The sequence below is a fragment of the Eleginops maclovinus genome, chromosome 10 (genome assembly GCF_036324505.1).
Source record: "Eleginops maclovinus isolate JMC-PN-2008 ecotype Puerto Natales chromosome 10, JC_Emac_rtc_rv5, whole genome shotgun sequence".
In the NCBI taxonomy this organism is placed as follows: Eukaryota; Metazoa; Chordata; class Actinopteri; order Perciformes; family Eleginopidae; genus Eleginops; species Eleginops maclovinus.
The window spans coordinates 896,558-912,380 of record NC_086358.1 but is presented as its reverse complement, the minus strand read 5'-3'; the positions used below and the strand labels follow the sequence as shown (position 1 = coordinate 912,380).

The 15,823-nt window shown below is 42.4% G+C and overlaps 1 protein-coding gene across 3 annotated transcripts in view; it reads left to right on the top strand.

Moving 5' to 3' along the window:
• The window catches only part of LOC134871421 (glutamate receptor ionotropic, delta-1-like), a 139,070-nt gene that overhangs the window by 98,247 nt on the left and 25,000 nt on the right, over positions 1–15,823 (top strand). For all 3 annotated transcript variants that reach the window (XM_063894203.1, XM_063894205.1, XM_063894204.1), the window contains 4 exons: positions 11,532–11,633; positions 13,026–13,148; positions 13,384–13,458; positions 14,129–14,474. In XM_063894203.1, coding sequence (XP_063750273.1) covers positions 11,532–11,633; positions 13,026–13,148; positions 13,384–13,458; positions 14,129–14,474 — 646 coding nt within the window. The remainder of the gene's footprint in view (positions 1–11,531; positions 11,634–13,025; positions 13,149–13,383; positions 13,459–14,128; positions 14,475–15,823) is intronic.

The following is a 15,823-nucleotide window of genomic DNA, read 5'->3' as shown; positions in this document are numbered from 1 at the left end:
GATTCCTGAGATCCTTCTGTTTATGAAAATGGAAGAGATCATAGAAAGAGAAGTTGCAAATTTGTGTTGGAAAAATCTCCTTTAGATGTATGCATTCTGGGAAATGTAGGAAGACCAGGTGCCAGGTTAAGTGAAGTAAACTAGGGTGACCAGACGTCCTCTTTTTATGTCCTGTCCGGAGCGTCCGGGGGGTTTTATAAATTCATGAAAACGTCCGGTTTTCACAGTTTTTCATGGGACCATTAAGCGTGTACTTAAATTGAATGGCGCTTTGCACAGAAGTCTACTGTACTTAGACTTCCCCCCCAACAATCGCAAGTGTCCTCTTTTTCGCCACCTCAAATCTGGTCACCCTAAGTAAACCTAAAGATCACTAAATTCAGCTTTGGAGACTTTTATCTTTTGTGGTTCAAAGATGTGTTGAATTTTAAAAATCTGTTTTAAACTTTAAGATGTTTCATGATATTGTGAGATCATGCATGAGTTAGTTAGATAACTGGAATCTGTGAGTTGATATTTGATTGAGTTTTAAGACATTTGGTTTCAGTTTCCTTTTGGACTGCAGTGTTTTATAAGGAGTCATTATTCTGCAGCCTATTGTGCAACAACATTTCCTTCACGATGACAACCATTATTCTGTTAGCATGAGCTGCCGCTACTGCCCCAGTGCCTCCTGGGAGATGTAGTTATTAAACAGGCACGTTCAGAGCACTGCTTCCTCAGAGTTGGAGACATCATTCAAACAACCTTCGTTAATATTTCTAATCATGGCAGGAGTTGTAAAACGTTACCCTTGATTAACAGTATCCTGTAAACCAATCAATATTAAACAGGAAGTGGGAGGTTTTAATTAACCCTCCGAAGACTTCCAGTCATTTCCCTGTGAGCGTACGTGGGCGCCATCTTAACGGCGATTAATACACATGTAGGAGCGGTACTAATATCACACAGTACTCATGTTATCACCGTGTGCTGTCACCTCCTCACCTCAGCGGGATGTGCTGCAGGTGTTTATCATAATTATATTTATATGATTCATTATGAGCTTCATGATAGCGACCTCTGTGTGACTCACAGATGCATTACAATAACATTCGTGCTGTTATATATCACATATTTAATGCATGAATGTAATTAATACTGCAGGATTACCATGGGTTAAAGAATGATTATAAATAGGGACAGTTTTTAAATATATGTTATGGGATCAATTTCAAGAAGATGCTTTTCTACTGGACATTTATTCTAAACACCAAGTTTAAATAATCATCTTTATTTTAGTCATTATTCATGATTTCATGTTAAATGTAACTTATACATATTTTAGTTTTTTAGTATATATTTTTCTAAAATGGAACAGATGTCACAGAAAAGAAGAGGAGTCTCTTTTTATTTCAATAGAAATATTCTGTGCTCAGCTGACTGTAAATCAATGTCTGTGTTTACAACAAGCAGCACTGCCTCAAGACCCTCATCATGTTGCCGTTAAATCAAATCACAAACCTGTAAAGCCTTCTCTCTTTGGTTCTGTGTGAATTATTGTATTTATACTTGTGTAACGGTTTAGTGGATGAAGCAGCGGCACATGTATGTAACAAAGACTTAATGGAAACCTCCCATTGCACACTAATGATCATAAAGACACATTATTATTCACACACAAAGCATGTGGGACCTCTGCCCTCCCACATACATCTAAATAAATATGAATGCATGTGAGTGTGCAGCTGCAAGAACACGCAATGATTCTTAGTGATGGAGGGATATTAATAACCTCATTCTCTCAGGGAAAATATGAAGTACTTCAGAGTGACAAAAGAAAGACGAGTCTTTAAAGGCTGCATCATGGTGCATTCAGGTGCTGCTTCGATGCCGAGTGGAGGTGTGTTGTAGTTGATATCTGTATGTTTAAGGGATTGTGTCCCGGACTCACTGCTGCTCCAGGAGAGTAGGGAAAAAGGAAGCTGCAAAAATCCTTTAAAAGACCCTAAAATGAACCTGACTTTTTATCAGGTGTTAGGTTCCCTTATTGTCTCGGGTGAGAGGGAAGTAAACCCCACACACTACTTTTCTCCGAGGAGAAGGGAGAGAGACTTCCTCAGGCCTTAATGCCGGCTCTGATTGGGGATTGAGGGAGAGGCGGCACCTGGAGGGAGACAATCAGGGAGAGAGGGACACACGCCTGGATGGATCAGAGACAGGTCCTCGTGTCCTGTTAATTCTCCTCCAAATTTACTAACCAATCTTAAAATGATTGTATAGTGTAAGTGAACGACCATGATTTCCATCAGCATGTCTGCATGTGCCCAGCATGAACACACCATGGTTTATATATGTGTAGGGAGCAGGTGGTCAGTGCTCAGAGGTCAGAGGTCAGGTTTGATGTTTGTGACTCAGATACATTTCAATGTGAAATGTTCGCCGTCCTCCTGAACTCCATCTGAGTCAGATGGTTGTGCATTGAGAGTCCTGCAGGATGCTCGGTCCTCTGCAGGTCAGAGGCGGAGGATAAATCTCCTCGCTGCAGCTCATGCATTATTCCCTCCTCCTCGCTGCTCCTCTTCCTCAAATGTCAGCTCCTCTCTTTCCTCCTCGTGTCACCAAAAGGTTTCTCCCGCTGTATTTCTGCAGCTCAGTCTCCCGTGGACAGCAGCCAAATGCCAGCGTTTGCCACCAATTCTCTCTACCCCCCCACCGTGACTTGCTGCCACATTTTGTCTTTATCTCCACACCTCCTCCTCTTCCTCCTCTTCCTCATATAGGTCTGTCTAACTCTTCCTGTGCATGGAGTTGGATAAGCATACAACGGCATACTTATTTAGCAATGAATCGCACTGAAGTTTGAACTGTTGTTCGCTCAATGGGAAATAACTGCACGTTATTTTGATGATCATTAAAGTCAGTCTTCCTGCAGAAAGGTCTTGAAAGTTCAGTTCTGTATGATATATTAAGGGGGTTTGTTGTGTTTTGCACCGAAAAACTGCTTTTTGCATGAAAGAGGAATTGATGATCGGATTGTTGAAGAACTACATTACATTTAGATTCTCGAGTTACTTCTGAAAGGGAAATGCATTTATTGGACAGAGCGAAAGAGAGGATTGTGGGAAAAACAAGTACATTGTAGTAAGAGTAGTTTTTGTTTGTGTTAGTAAGTTCCTCTCGCTCCGAGCCGCGGTGTGTTCTCGTGTGTTCAGAAGCTGCTGTGAGTTTTACCTTCATTTCAATGATGGAAAAACTGAATTCATTAAGTTTTAAATTCCCTGCAGCAGCACTCATTATCACACACCCACACACACACACACAACAAGAGGTAGGAATCAAAAGCTGGGACACACACACACACACACACACACACACACACACACACACACACACACACACACACACACACACACACACACACACTAATATACGCAGAGTAATTGCCATTCAGATCAGAGTGTTTTCTTTGAAACGGCCTCAGAGAGAGAAGCTTTGTGTAGATTAGAAACATCAAAGAGTTTATAACAGTGCAATGCATCGGTGAATAGTGTGTGTGTGTGTGTGTGTGTGTGTGTGTGTGTGTGTGTGTGTGTGAATGTCGACCCCTGTAAAACACACTACTGCAGGAAAGCAAAACCCTACAAAAATAGGAACACTGCTCCTTTAAAATGTGGCTTTGAGCCTGGTGCTGAATGTGTGCAGTTTTTAATTCCTGCTTCTTTCTCCAGATGTGTTTCTGTTGTCTCTTCAGATATAAATCACCCGGTGTAATCTCTGTTTCCTCCGGAGTGTGTTTGTCTGAATCAGCATTCATTACGGGACACTAAAAGCAGACATATGGTGCTTCTTTGAGATGCACGGATAAAGTGTAATGGCTGGTTTTATCGGCCTCTGAAATATATCATATAAAGTGTGTTCCATCTGCAGCCCCGTCACGACCGCTCTCCAAACCGATCCGTCTCTGTGAACGTGGAACCACGGCGGAACAACACCTCTCCTGTTCAGTTTGTTATTCACTCAGGTTAGCTTGGAGTTTTTTTCTCCACAGGCTCAAATGAACTCAAATTGTTAACGACTCCAGATTACCTCGGGGATCTGAAATTAGCAGCGTCTGAATCTCGCTCCCCGTCCTGGCGCTTCTAATGGATTCATTTGAGAGCACAATGCAGCGGCCGCGTGATTTCTATATGCTGCAGACTAATAATTGCTCTCAAACCGCTGAGAGAGCGACAAGGGGGGGGCGGTCATAAAGGACTGAGCATGCAGCAATGATCATTTCTGTTCTGGGGAAACCTCTGCTTTAATGGGACGTCTTGTCCAAATCATACAGGAATATAAAGAGCAGCAAGAAGTGCAATTACAGGGTCCTTATTCTGCAGATGTATTACACAAAGTGTTTCATCTGACATTCTCCTGGAGCATTCTGCAGACTGATTATAAATGTGTTAGATAATGTTTCTTTGTCCTGTTCCTCTGATCCACAACAGTTTTGTTGTTTTACAAAATCAGTGTGTCCTCTACTCTCTCCATGCTTTAATGCTCAGAAAGCTCTTTCTGTTTCTCACACGGCTCTGTTGTGATTGGTCGACCAGCTTACAGATGTCCCGCCCTCTTAGCCTATCACGTACAATGTGTTGGAGCACTAGCCAATCTGAGCGTGAGTGTTACATAGTGATGTCACTATGTTCCGGAAGTAAACAAAGGGGTCCAATAGAGTAGTTTGAGACTGGGAACCCAGGGATTTTAGGCTCTGCAGACCATTTACATCCACCAACACCTACAGGAGCGGGAACGCCAGAGAATATCATAGTTAGGACCGTTTGGATCGTTTTTCTTTTTCCTCATTTGCTGAATGACCTATAAGAGCCTCCTGCAGGACTCCTGAGAGCCTGCAGACCTCAGTGTGTACATCACCTGAGTTGAGTCTGTATCAGAGGCTGCAGAGACTTCCTGTCTGATTAAAAGCCCGCTCCCTCTGAGGACCGGGGGAGTAACGTCCTCCGACCCGAGAGGACGAAGGAATAAAGTTTGTGACGGTGTGGGAGGGCGAGGCGGCGACAACAAATTACTGCAGAGACACATTGAGAGTAAACGGGAGGAGGAGTGAGGCGATGGAATAACACACGGAGGAGACGGGGAGGAAATGACATTTCAATCTCCATCAGGTCGCTGTGAGGGGGGGGGTTCGCTTTGAGACTCGAGATGGAGATTTGGATAAAACCAACACTGTGGGGGACATACATCCAGAGTGTGTGTGTGTGTGTGTGTGTGTGTGTGTGTGTGTGTGTGTGTGTGTGTGTGTGTGTGTGTGTGTGTGTGTGTGTGTGTGTGTGTGTGTGTGTGTGTGTGTGTGTGTGTGTGTGTGTGTGTGTGTGTGTGTGTGTGTGTGCTTCAGACGTCTGCAGAGTTCAGACGAACACAGAAACACAGACAACGTCTGAACAAATACTGAAGTCTGAGTCCAAAACAACTGCAGTCAGCATTCATCACTTCCTGTCTGGAGGTCAATGGTTTTCTGAATGTGTTTTTGCCTGAAATAAACTGAAGAGATTTTGAATCTACGACATAAAACACGTCAGTAGATACTTTTAAATGTAATCGGGTTGATTTCCCTTACTGAAAGCATGATGAAATACAGAGTGATCCAACAGTTCTAATGAAGCCTCTGAAACCTGGCCCTTAAGTCATAATAAGATGCTTTAAAGGAGAAGCCATTAAGTGGCCCAGTCTGTAGGGGAACTTGGACTGGGAACCACCTCTCCTGCACTGTTGTTTACAGCATCTTCATATTAAGAGTGCAAACAACTGTAATCACAGGCGTTCTAAAGCAGATTGTAGAATGTATCACCAAAGTAAATGGGTCGTTGGCTCGTTGTAATGCAGATGTGGCTCTTCGGCTGACCCGCATCACGTGATGGGCTGTACTTTAAATATTGAGTCTCTTTATATTTCCATTATTATGTTATTCCCTCAGAAGCTAATCCAGAACGTTCCCTCTTAGCGAGGCTGTGCTTTGATCCAGGATTAAACCTGTGAGGAAGCAGCTGACCTCCTGCAGAATAAAGGTCCCCGCCGACACGCTCTCACACCCAGAGAGCGTGTAAAGCGTTCGCAGTGCACGGCACGTTGAGGGAATGAGAGAGAGCGTTATTCACAACCTGCTGCCGACTCCAGGTGAACCAAAAGAGGACAATTCAGCCCCTCATGTCTCTATGCTCCAGAAGTTTCTCCTCTTTTCATTCAGTTTCTGCAGCTCTGGGGCTCCAGGTTGGTAAAGGACTTGTCATTGCCACTTTAAATCAGTTGCTGTTGAGAGGGTAAAGTGAGGCATAACACACACGTTTTTACAACAGTATGTCTACAGAGATGTGTTTGTGTTGTATTTTATCATCTTATTGCCCCTATATATATAATATATACTTTATTTTATTTGATCTTTTATTCATATTTTTGATTCATTATAAATATATTTATATTTATTCTATTTTATTTTCTCATTTTAATTCTCGTGTTTTCTTAAATATTTGATTAATATTTGTATTTGTTTTATTGTAAATGATCCAACTTTCAACGGGATGAAAAAGTATTCTTTGCTTTAAAAAGTCGGTTTGAGGGACGGTGTTTAGTCTCGTTTACCAATTAGTAGACATGGACTGCAGTTAATGCTGTAACAATAAGCAGACCTGTTCGTTAGGTTGCATGATGTTAGGTTTTTGCTTTATGCAAATCGTTGAGTTTGCTGATCCCAAAATAAAGCACCGAACCTCCCTCTGCAGATCTCTGTTGCATATCTCATGTTCCTGTCGTCTCATTAGCAGCTTCTCTAACGACGCAGAGCAGCATGGCCGCCGTAAGTCAGCGAAACGAGCCGCCGTTAGAAGGACGGGGAACTCTCCCAGGACTGGTGTGGCATTTTGTAAAATCTAATTCTGCTATTAATAATCTAATAATTGTCAGGAATAAAAGTCGGTCTGGCGCTCGGCCTCGTGGAAAGTTTAGTTATTAAGTAAAGATTGGTTTGAACCAAAGTGTGTGTTCGGATCTGCCAAAACGCTGCTTTGTCCTCTGTTTCACTCTAAAGTGGAAGATAGTTTACTACAGGAACATTAAGCTGAGTTTGAGAAGACTTGAAACTACAGATTGAGACCATAAACTCTGGAGGAAAATGTTTACTGAGGGGATCAAGTTAAAACTAGGGTCATTTCCTCATAGACTTCTTCAATCTGAATTGTGAAAGATGGGTTCCATTTATGGAGGAATAGAAGGCGTACTGACATGTTTTTAGGGGGGTTTAGTCGTTAGCATGACGGCTAAACCACAGGTCTGTAAATGTTGTTATTAAAATGTAACCAGACTACTGGGCACTCGTTTGAAAGTTAACAATGTGTTTTACTGTGCGGTTAACATTTTAAAGCCTCCAAATGAATGCGACAATAAGGAACCACCAAACACGAGTCAGACTCTGTTTGTTGTATTGCTATTAATCCAATCTGTGCTGTAACTGAGCTTTACCGTTGCTCTGAAGCCTTTGGTGTGGTAATAAAGAAACTTGTATAGCCTTACTACCGGATATTCCTCTCCTCCCGTTGGTCTGGTGGCCGTTCTCCTGGTTCAGCAGTTCAATGAGACAGAAAAAGCTTAAAAAGAGCCTAATGAAGAAACACCCCCACCTCTCACAGCCGGACAGAAACGAGGGATTGAGATCATCTAAAGGACAGCGGTGCTGAGAATAGCTCGATGATTATTAAACAAGCGCTCCCTTCTTTCCTTTTCTGTCTTCCTCCGCCTCCTCTTTCTCATCTCCATTTACTCTACATCACGCCTGCTCCTGTTCCTCTCATCTTTAGCTCATGTTGGTTTGTTTGCCTCAGGAAACAGTTGTTCTGAGTGTAACGCCTGCAGAGACACTGTTCTGTTTGCTAGAGATGTGAATAAAACCTCATGTATTGCTTTATATGTAACTGCATATAGCTTGTGCCTATATTGCTTTCATTCTGTGCTCATTATGACGTGTACTGTTGCTTATCTCATTTGTACCTCGTTTGATACCGGAATAAACTGAAATGTCTCGCTGAAACCTGCATATTCACTTTGACTTCGAGAAGTAGGGTCATTTCCTCATAGACTTCTATTCAATCTGAGGTAATAAATCCAGAGGAGCAGGAACATTTCCTCATAGACTTCTATTCAATCTGAGGTAATACATCGAGAGGAGCAGGAACATTTCCTCATAGACTTCTATTCAATCTGAGGTAATACATCGAGAGGAGCAGGAACATTTCCTCATAGACTTCTATTCAATCTGAGGTCATAAATCCAGAGGAGCAGGAACATTTCCTCATAGACTTCTATTCAATCTGAGGTAATAAATCAGGAGAGGAGCAGGAACATTTCCTCATAGACTTCTATACAATCTGAGGTCATAAATCCAGAGGAGCAGGAACATTTCCTCATAGACTTCTATTCAATCTGAGGTAATAAATCCAGAGGAACAGGAACATTTCCTCATAGACTTCTATACAATCTGAGGTAATAAATCCAGAGGAGCAGGAACATTTCCTCATAGACTTCTATACAATCTGAGGTAATAAATCAGGAGAGAAGCAGGAACATTTCCTCATAGACTTCTATACAATCTGAGGTAATAAATCGAGAGGAGCAGGAACACTTCCTCATAGACTTCTATTCAATCTGAGGTAATAAATCCAGAGGAGCAGGAACATTTCCTCATAGACTTCTATTCAATCTGAGGTAATAAATCAAGAGAGGAGCAGGAACATTTCCTCATAGACTTCTATTCAATCTGAGGTAATAAATCCAGAGGAGCAGGAACATTTCCTCATAGACTTCTATTCAATCTGAGGTAATAAATCAGGAGAGGAGCAGGAACATTTCCTCATAGACTTCTATTCAATCTGAGGTAATAAATCCAGAGAGGAGCAGGAACATTTCCTCATAGACTTCTATTCAATCTGAGGTAATAACTCAGGAGAGGAGCAGGAACATTTCCTCATAGACTTCTATACAATCTGAGGTAATAAATCCAGAGGAACAGGAACGTTTCCTCATAGACTTCTATTCAATCTGAGGTCATAAATCCAGAGGAGCAGGAACATTTCCTCATAGACTTCTATTCAATCTGAGGTAATAAATCAGGAGAGGAGCAGGAACATTTCCTCATAGACTTCTATTCAATCTGACAGATCTTTAACCTGACAGCTAAAGCTCTGTAAATGTGTATTAAGTGGTAACTACGCTACGTGACGCTCTTTACTTATCGCTTTGTTTTGTGCTCTTATGTTTGATATTTATCGTCGCTCATCTCATTTGTACCTTTTTAAATTCTCCCAAAAAAGGACAGAAACTCATTATTGTGATCTGCATTTTCACTTTGACTTTAGGGGCGCTTGTTTTCCTCACCAGGCGCTCCCCATTAGAGCTTATTTGTTAATGCACATGTTGCATAACAGCCCTGTGAACGCATATTATTATTAGGTGGGATGGTGCTTTCACATTAGATCCATTCAGCACCGCTCGCCTGTTCCTACACAGCTCGTCCATTAGGAGAGAATCTGAGTTAATCACACATGAAGCCCCCCCCCCCCCCTCATGTGAATGCAGACGTGCTGTGCTGTTGCGTAATTAAACTAATCTTTGATGAACAGTTTCATGCATCAATGTGAAAGAAATCCAAACAATAAAGGGTGTCGTTTTCACATTAGCGTGGGGCTAATAAAAAGCACGCTCTGCTTCATTGTGGTTGACAGTGAATGCTAACACGCTGCTAATCTCTGACAGAGTGAGCTAATTATGCTGTTAATCCCAACATGCTGTCTGCTCCTGCAAGTGCAGAGCGGTAAACAACACAGGGTCACCTTACTGCACGATAACACATCTCAGGAAGGCCTGCAACAGATCGCTGTGCTAATGATGAAGCTGCTGAGGTATCTGACACAAGGCCGGGTGTTGTTAAGCGCTGGGTTCTCAGATGATTGCGCGCTAACGACGGATCTACATGTGTGGTGTGAGCAGGACGCATCACAACGGAAAGACTGGAGGGAAACGCTTTAGACTAACCGGCTAAATTACACAAAATAATATCTTGCTGTGTTGTTGACGAATCAAAGGAGTAATGGCTCTAACTTGACATTTGAGATGAACTTTAACCTTTATCAGTCAGATAAGCTTCTCTATGAACTCAGTCTAGGAAAATGTGAGTTGTGTTTTTGTATTTTAAACGTCCTTCAGTACAAAGTTACCTCCATTTAATGCAGTTTTAATTGTAAAGTTATCAAATTATTTTGTACAATTTAAATCATCACACCTCCACTTCTAATATTTGGGAGTTGTTCCTCTGCTCTTGTACTATTGCTGCTTTGTGTTTCCAGTTCATTATCATTATTATTTCAGGGCATTTCTGTCATTTCATGAAAGCTTCAGTGGAAAGGACTAAAGGACTAAAGGTGATGCAAAGTTTGAGACTGGATGTTGTGAGGTCATTCCTTTGTTCCTGGTGTCAGTAATTGGTAATTACTTATCTCTTACATCACTGGGATCCTTTCACATGGGAAGAGAAATATTTGTGAGGACATAATACACCTCAACACACACACACACACACACACACACACACACACACACACACACACACACACACACACACACACACACACACACACACACACACACACGATCCCATTGTGTGTGAAGGGAATGAACTCACAATGCTCTTTGAGTTATTTTCCTGAGAGGCCTTTCAGAGGAAGAGAGACACAGGGATCCTTTATTATTTATTATTTTTGGACCTAATTAGGTCAGTTTCCCTTAGTGTGTGTGGCTGAAATATGCTGCATGGATGGAGTGTGTTGCTGGCATGCTGCGGAGATGTCTCTTAATTTTCCCCAGCTTTTATTCACGGGCTCTTTGTCCGCGGTTTAATTGCAGCAGAGGATTCTGGGACGTGAGATGTGACGCCTGAGAGCTGCGAGGTGCCGGTTTAATGACGGTTTCTCTGCCTGTTGCTTCACCTCGCTTTGTTTCCTCACACACACTCACACATGGGGTTTACTTTGTAATACATTTGTTATTGTACTGCATGGGTTTGGATTACCTACATTCGATAATTCACCCCCCCCCCCAAAAAAAACACAAATGGTTGGTCCTCCAGATATTCCTAAAGAAATGAATGAATGATAATAAACACATGTTATTTGTAAAGCGCTTTTAAGACACACAAAGATGCTTTACAGTCTGATCGGGGAGTTATGACATGGGGGGTGTGGGTTTCCAAGGGGAGAAGCCGGTCTGAACAGGTGGGTTTGGAGGGCTTGTTTGAAGGATGGTAAGGAGGGTGTTCCAGAGGGAGGGCCGGTCACCCCAGCTCCAGACACTGATGATTGCATCCTTCACACAGATATAGATTCACTGTTTACTGGTGCAGAAACGCGGTTTGATACCTTACAGTATTTCCTGTTTTGTTTGGTCTGTTACATGATCTGCTTCTCTTCCTCCTCCTCCTCCTCCTCCTCCTCCTCCTCATCCTCCTGCAGCTTGCTACCTGGGACTCGGTTCACGGTCTGAACGGCAGCCTGAAGGAGAGCCGGATCGAGAACGGCATGCAGGGAGTCACCGTCAAAGTGGTCACACTGCTGGTACGTCTGGTACTCTGTATTTATCCCCATCACGGTCCGGAGAGTCTCCTGCTGACTGCAACTGTAGAACAGCCGACATATTCTGCCCGTCTGTTGCATCTACACGTTATCTACACGTGTGTTTTTGTGTTGAACTATCTGAGAGAAGCAAACATTCCTCCCTGAGAACATGCATGTGCAACACCAGACATAACTCCACAATCCTGCAGGACGATTTAGAGAGCTCCATGTGAACACCAGAAATGGAAATAGTTTGAAAACTTGAGAGAGGTGTGTGTGTGTGTGTGTGTGTGTGTGTGTGTGTGTGTGTGTGTGTGTGTGTGTGTGTGTGTGTGTGTGTGTGTGTGTGTGTGTGTGTGTGTGTGTGTGTGTGTGTGTGTGTGTGTGTGTGTGTGTGTGTGTGTGTGTGTGTGTGTGTCCTTTAAACACGTCCAATTATTGATGTAATAAAATAATCTCACACTCGGCAGCACAGAACACACTCCAGTAACTGCACACTGAAATCCCGTCAATAAAAAGAAGCTCTGAGAGGTTTTATTATCCGTCTGCGTTCACTCTCCTCCGCTCAAAGTTTCTCCCTCACACACTTTATGTATATTTTATACTATTTTATTTTTCTGGAGGCGTTGGTCCGCGGCCTGCCTCCGGTCAGAGATTAGTCTAACCGATACAAACAGACGAGCCGAGCGCGACGAAAACCCTAACCCTGCGGGAGAAACACCTCCTGCTCACACACACACACACACACACACACACACACACACACACACACACACACACACACACACACACTTAATGCAGCAACAACACAGCTTTAAACTGTATTGCATCATCTATAAAAGTAATCATGAGCATTTGAGAAGTCCTCTGGCACAAACTCTGCACACACACACACAACACACACACACACACACACACACACACACACACACACACACACTTGAATTATTATTTTGATTGTGCACTTTTCACAATTTATTCATAATATTTTATATTTCAAATATATACATTTTTAATTTGTTTAAAATACATATTTTTATTTTAATTAAATATATTTTGTAAATGTGTTAGCATTGAGAATATATCCTAAATAGGTTGGAAAGTATCATAAAACAATAAGCTTCATGTCTAGAAAACCAGTATTTTGGACGGTTAACTCTGTACATTGCGTATCCCGTATTTAAACCTTTTAACTCCCCTACAACATACTTTCCTGCCTCGTTATTTCCCCTCAAAGCCGTGAATGTATTGCTTCCACAGCGCAGTATGGAGCACCTGTACACTGAACAGGTGCTCCATGCGCTTCTGTTAGTTGTGTGTCTTTGGTTGCACACAGTGAAGTAACTGGAGTAAACAAATAGAGTGAGTCAACACATCGTCCTGTCTCTGCAGGAGGATCCCTTTGTGATGGTGGCAGAGAACATCCTGGGTCAGCCCAAGAGATATAAAGGATTCTCCATCGACGTGCTCGACGCCCTCGCCAAAATCCTCGGCTTCAAATACGAGATCTACCAGGTGGGAGGGAGCGACTGGTCTCACACACGCTGTGAACTTTGGTTTCTCTCTCTGTCTTTGCAATGCTTTTGATTGGACGGTGAATGATGTGTGTCACATATTATACAGAGGTCATGAGGCGTGTTGAAGCTTCATATTTTCTCATAAATTTGAGCTTTTCAAAAAAAGGATGCTGGGATTTGGGTTGAACTGAAGTCCTGAACTGGTTTACTAAACTGAATAAACGTCATCACAGGTGTCTGACAGTAAATATGGATCTCAGCTTCCCAACGGCTCGTGGAACGGTATGATCGGGGATCTCATTAACAAGGTAAGACATTTACTTTGGTGTGAGTACAAAGGACATGAACACTAAGTAAATACTACATATCACAACCAAGTTCATCATGTTGCATACAGACATCAGAAAGGGTTTCCGATGTGGAGAGTTGATTCTGTTTTATATCAAAATAAAGAGGATCTTTGGGTTTGCACCTTTCTGCAAAATAGTACATTTAACTGCTCAGGGCTTTTAAACTCGGATACACACATTTGAATCCACACGGCTTCTGTTCATGATCGGATTTCTTTGATTGTTTATTTAAATGTCATGTAAGTACATTAACTTAAATAATATTAACTTAAATAATGTACTTATATTATAATATATATATATATATATATATATAGAAACTGGGATGGAGTTCTTTTAAAATAACTTCAGATTTTTTTAGGACAAACAAATAAATCACCTACTCAAAAAACATACATCCTTGTCGCTGATTGGGTCACATCTCTTCCCCTCCCCCATTTGACTGACCTGGGTGCACTGATGCATTATGTCAACAGATTTCACATCACGGGAACATCTTGTTTGGAGGCCATCGTTTAAATAGAAGATATGAGTTTTTTTCAGTGCACATTAAGCTGTGTTGTGTCCCTGCTGGCCCCCGTAGACCGAATCCTTGTCTCTGATTGGCTCTCTTCCTCCCCACCTTTAGAGGGCGGACCTGGCGGTGTCGGCCATCACCATCACCCCTGAGCGTGAGAACGTTGTGGACTTCAGTAAGCGCTACCTGGACTACAGCGTGGGGATCCTGCTGAGGAAACCCGAGGAGAAGATCAACATCTTCTCTCTGTTCGCGCCCTTCGACCTGGCCGTGTGGGCCTGCATCGCCGCCGCCATCCCGGTGGTGGGCGTCCTCATCTTCCTGCTCAACCGGCTGCAGGCGCTGCGCTCCTCCGCTACCCAGAATGCACCGCAGGGACAGCCACCCAACGGCGTGGTGGGTTCAGGGTCGCTGCAGAGCGCCGTCTGGATCGTCTACGGGGCATTCGTTCATCAAGGTGAGGGGGGGGGGGGGGAGAATATGGGTTTACTAAATGGTTTTCTGCACAAAATATTGCAGAAAGATATGAAGTTCCTCTCCCTTTCAAAATAAGCTCCTTTCTTCACACACATAGTATTTAAGCAGATGAGTCAGCTTCAGTGTTAGTCTTGCTTGCGTTGAAATGGATCCTCACTTTTCCCGGACAGTTGCTTTTAAAAATCGATGTTTCTCAATCATTTTAGAGTCAGAGTCTATTGCAATCAAAACAAGGAATTTGAGGAATGAAGTTGTAAAATGAGAGAATACAGAATTAGAGGAAGCTGCTGTAAAATAGAAAGTGAAACAATGCTGAAAAAAAAGCCCAGGTTTTTAAGCCGTTTTAAAAAAGGTAGTTTTGTGCAGAAATGTGTAAAATATTCCGAGCAGAATACAGCTCTAACCTGCAGAGAGGATCAAGTGGCAGTTCAGTTAAAGCATATTGCTCTGCGCCTGCTCAGGGATATTGGTGGTGTTGTTTGAGTGGACTTTTCCTGCTCCTGAGAAGCCTAGAGTTTCCTGCAGAGTGTAAAGCGTGGCGTTCTGATGAAGTACAAACACCCTCTGAAAGTCAAACGTCTGAATGGTTCTCAGAGTTTAACTGGGCTCTCTGTCTGAAATCAATCAGCTGATCGCAGCGGAGGGAAGATTATCTGCCGTGTAAAGATGGATTTCTGTTTGACTCGGAGCTGTTTCACGGATTACACAACAACGCGGGAGGCAAACAATAACCACCGGAGGATTAACAGCAGCATCTGAAATATTTAGAAAGAAGCACATCAAACTTTAAAGTGCTTTGGTGAATTAGGAGGAGGATTAGATCAGCCAGGAAATGTCACTGTGAAGAAGGAATGTGTGTGTGAATGTTTGTAGATAGAGACGTGTTGGGGTGTTTAACACAAAGAACAGAAAAGTTACATCTCAGGAATGAGTATTACTGTTCAGAACATTTGTCTGTCAGTAATAACAGAAAGTCACGTAGTCTTTCTTAAACGCGCTATATGTCTTCTAACTTTTCACTCTTTCTAAAATCTGCTGCTCTCCATAGGGTCTCATTTGTTTAGTTTGCAGCTCATTCCTTAAAACAGGAGCCTCAGATTCATGATAATGAGGGGAAATATGAAGGGTGTATTTCAAGCTTGTTTTGCAAATAAGTTATTGGGCTTTTTTTAATCAACTAAGATGTTTGAGAAAAGGTTTTAAACTTGAATTGATCGAATGTCTTTTAAAAGTGGGCTGATTAACACATGTATACTTCTGTGTAATGTTTGTTTACATATTTAAGAAGTACAATATATACAAGCACAAGTTTCAGGTGTGGGCCATATT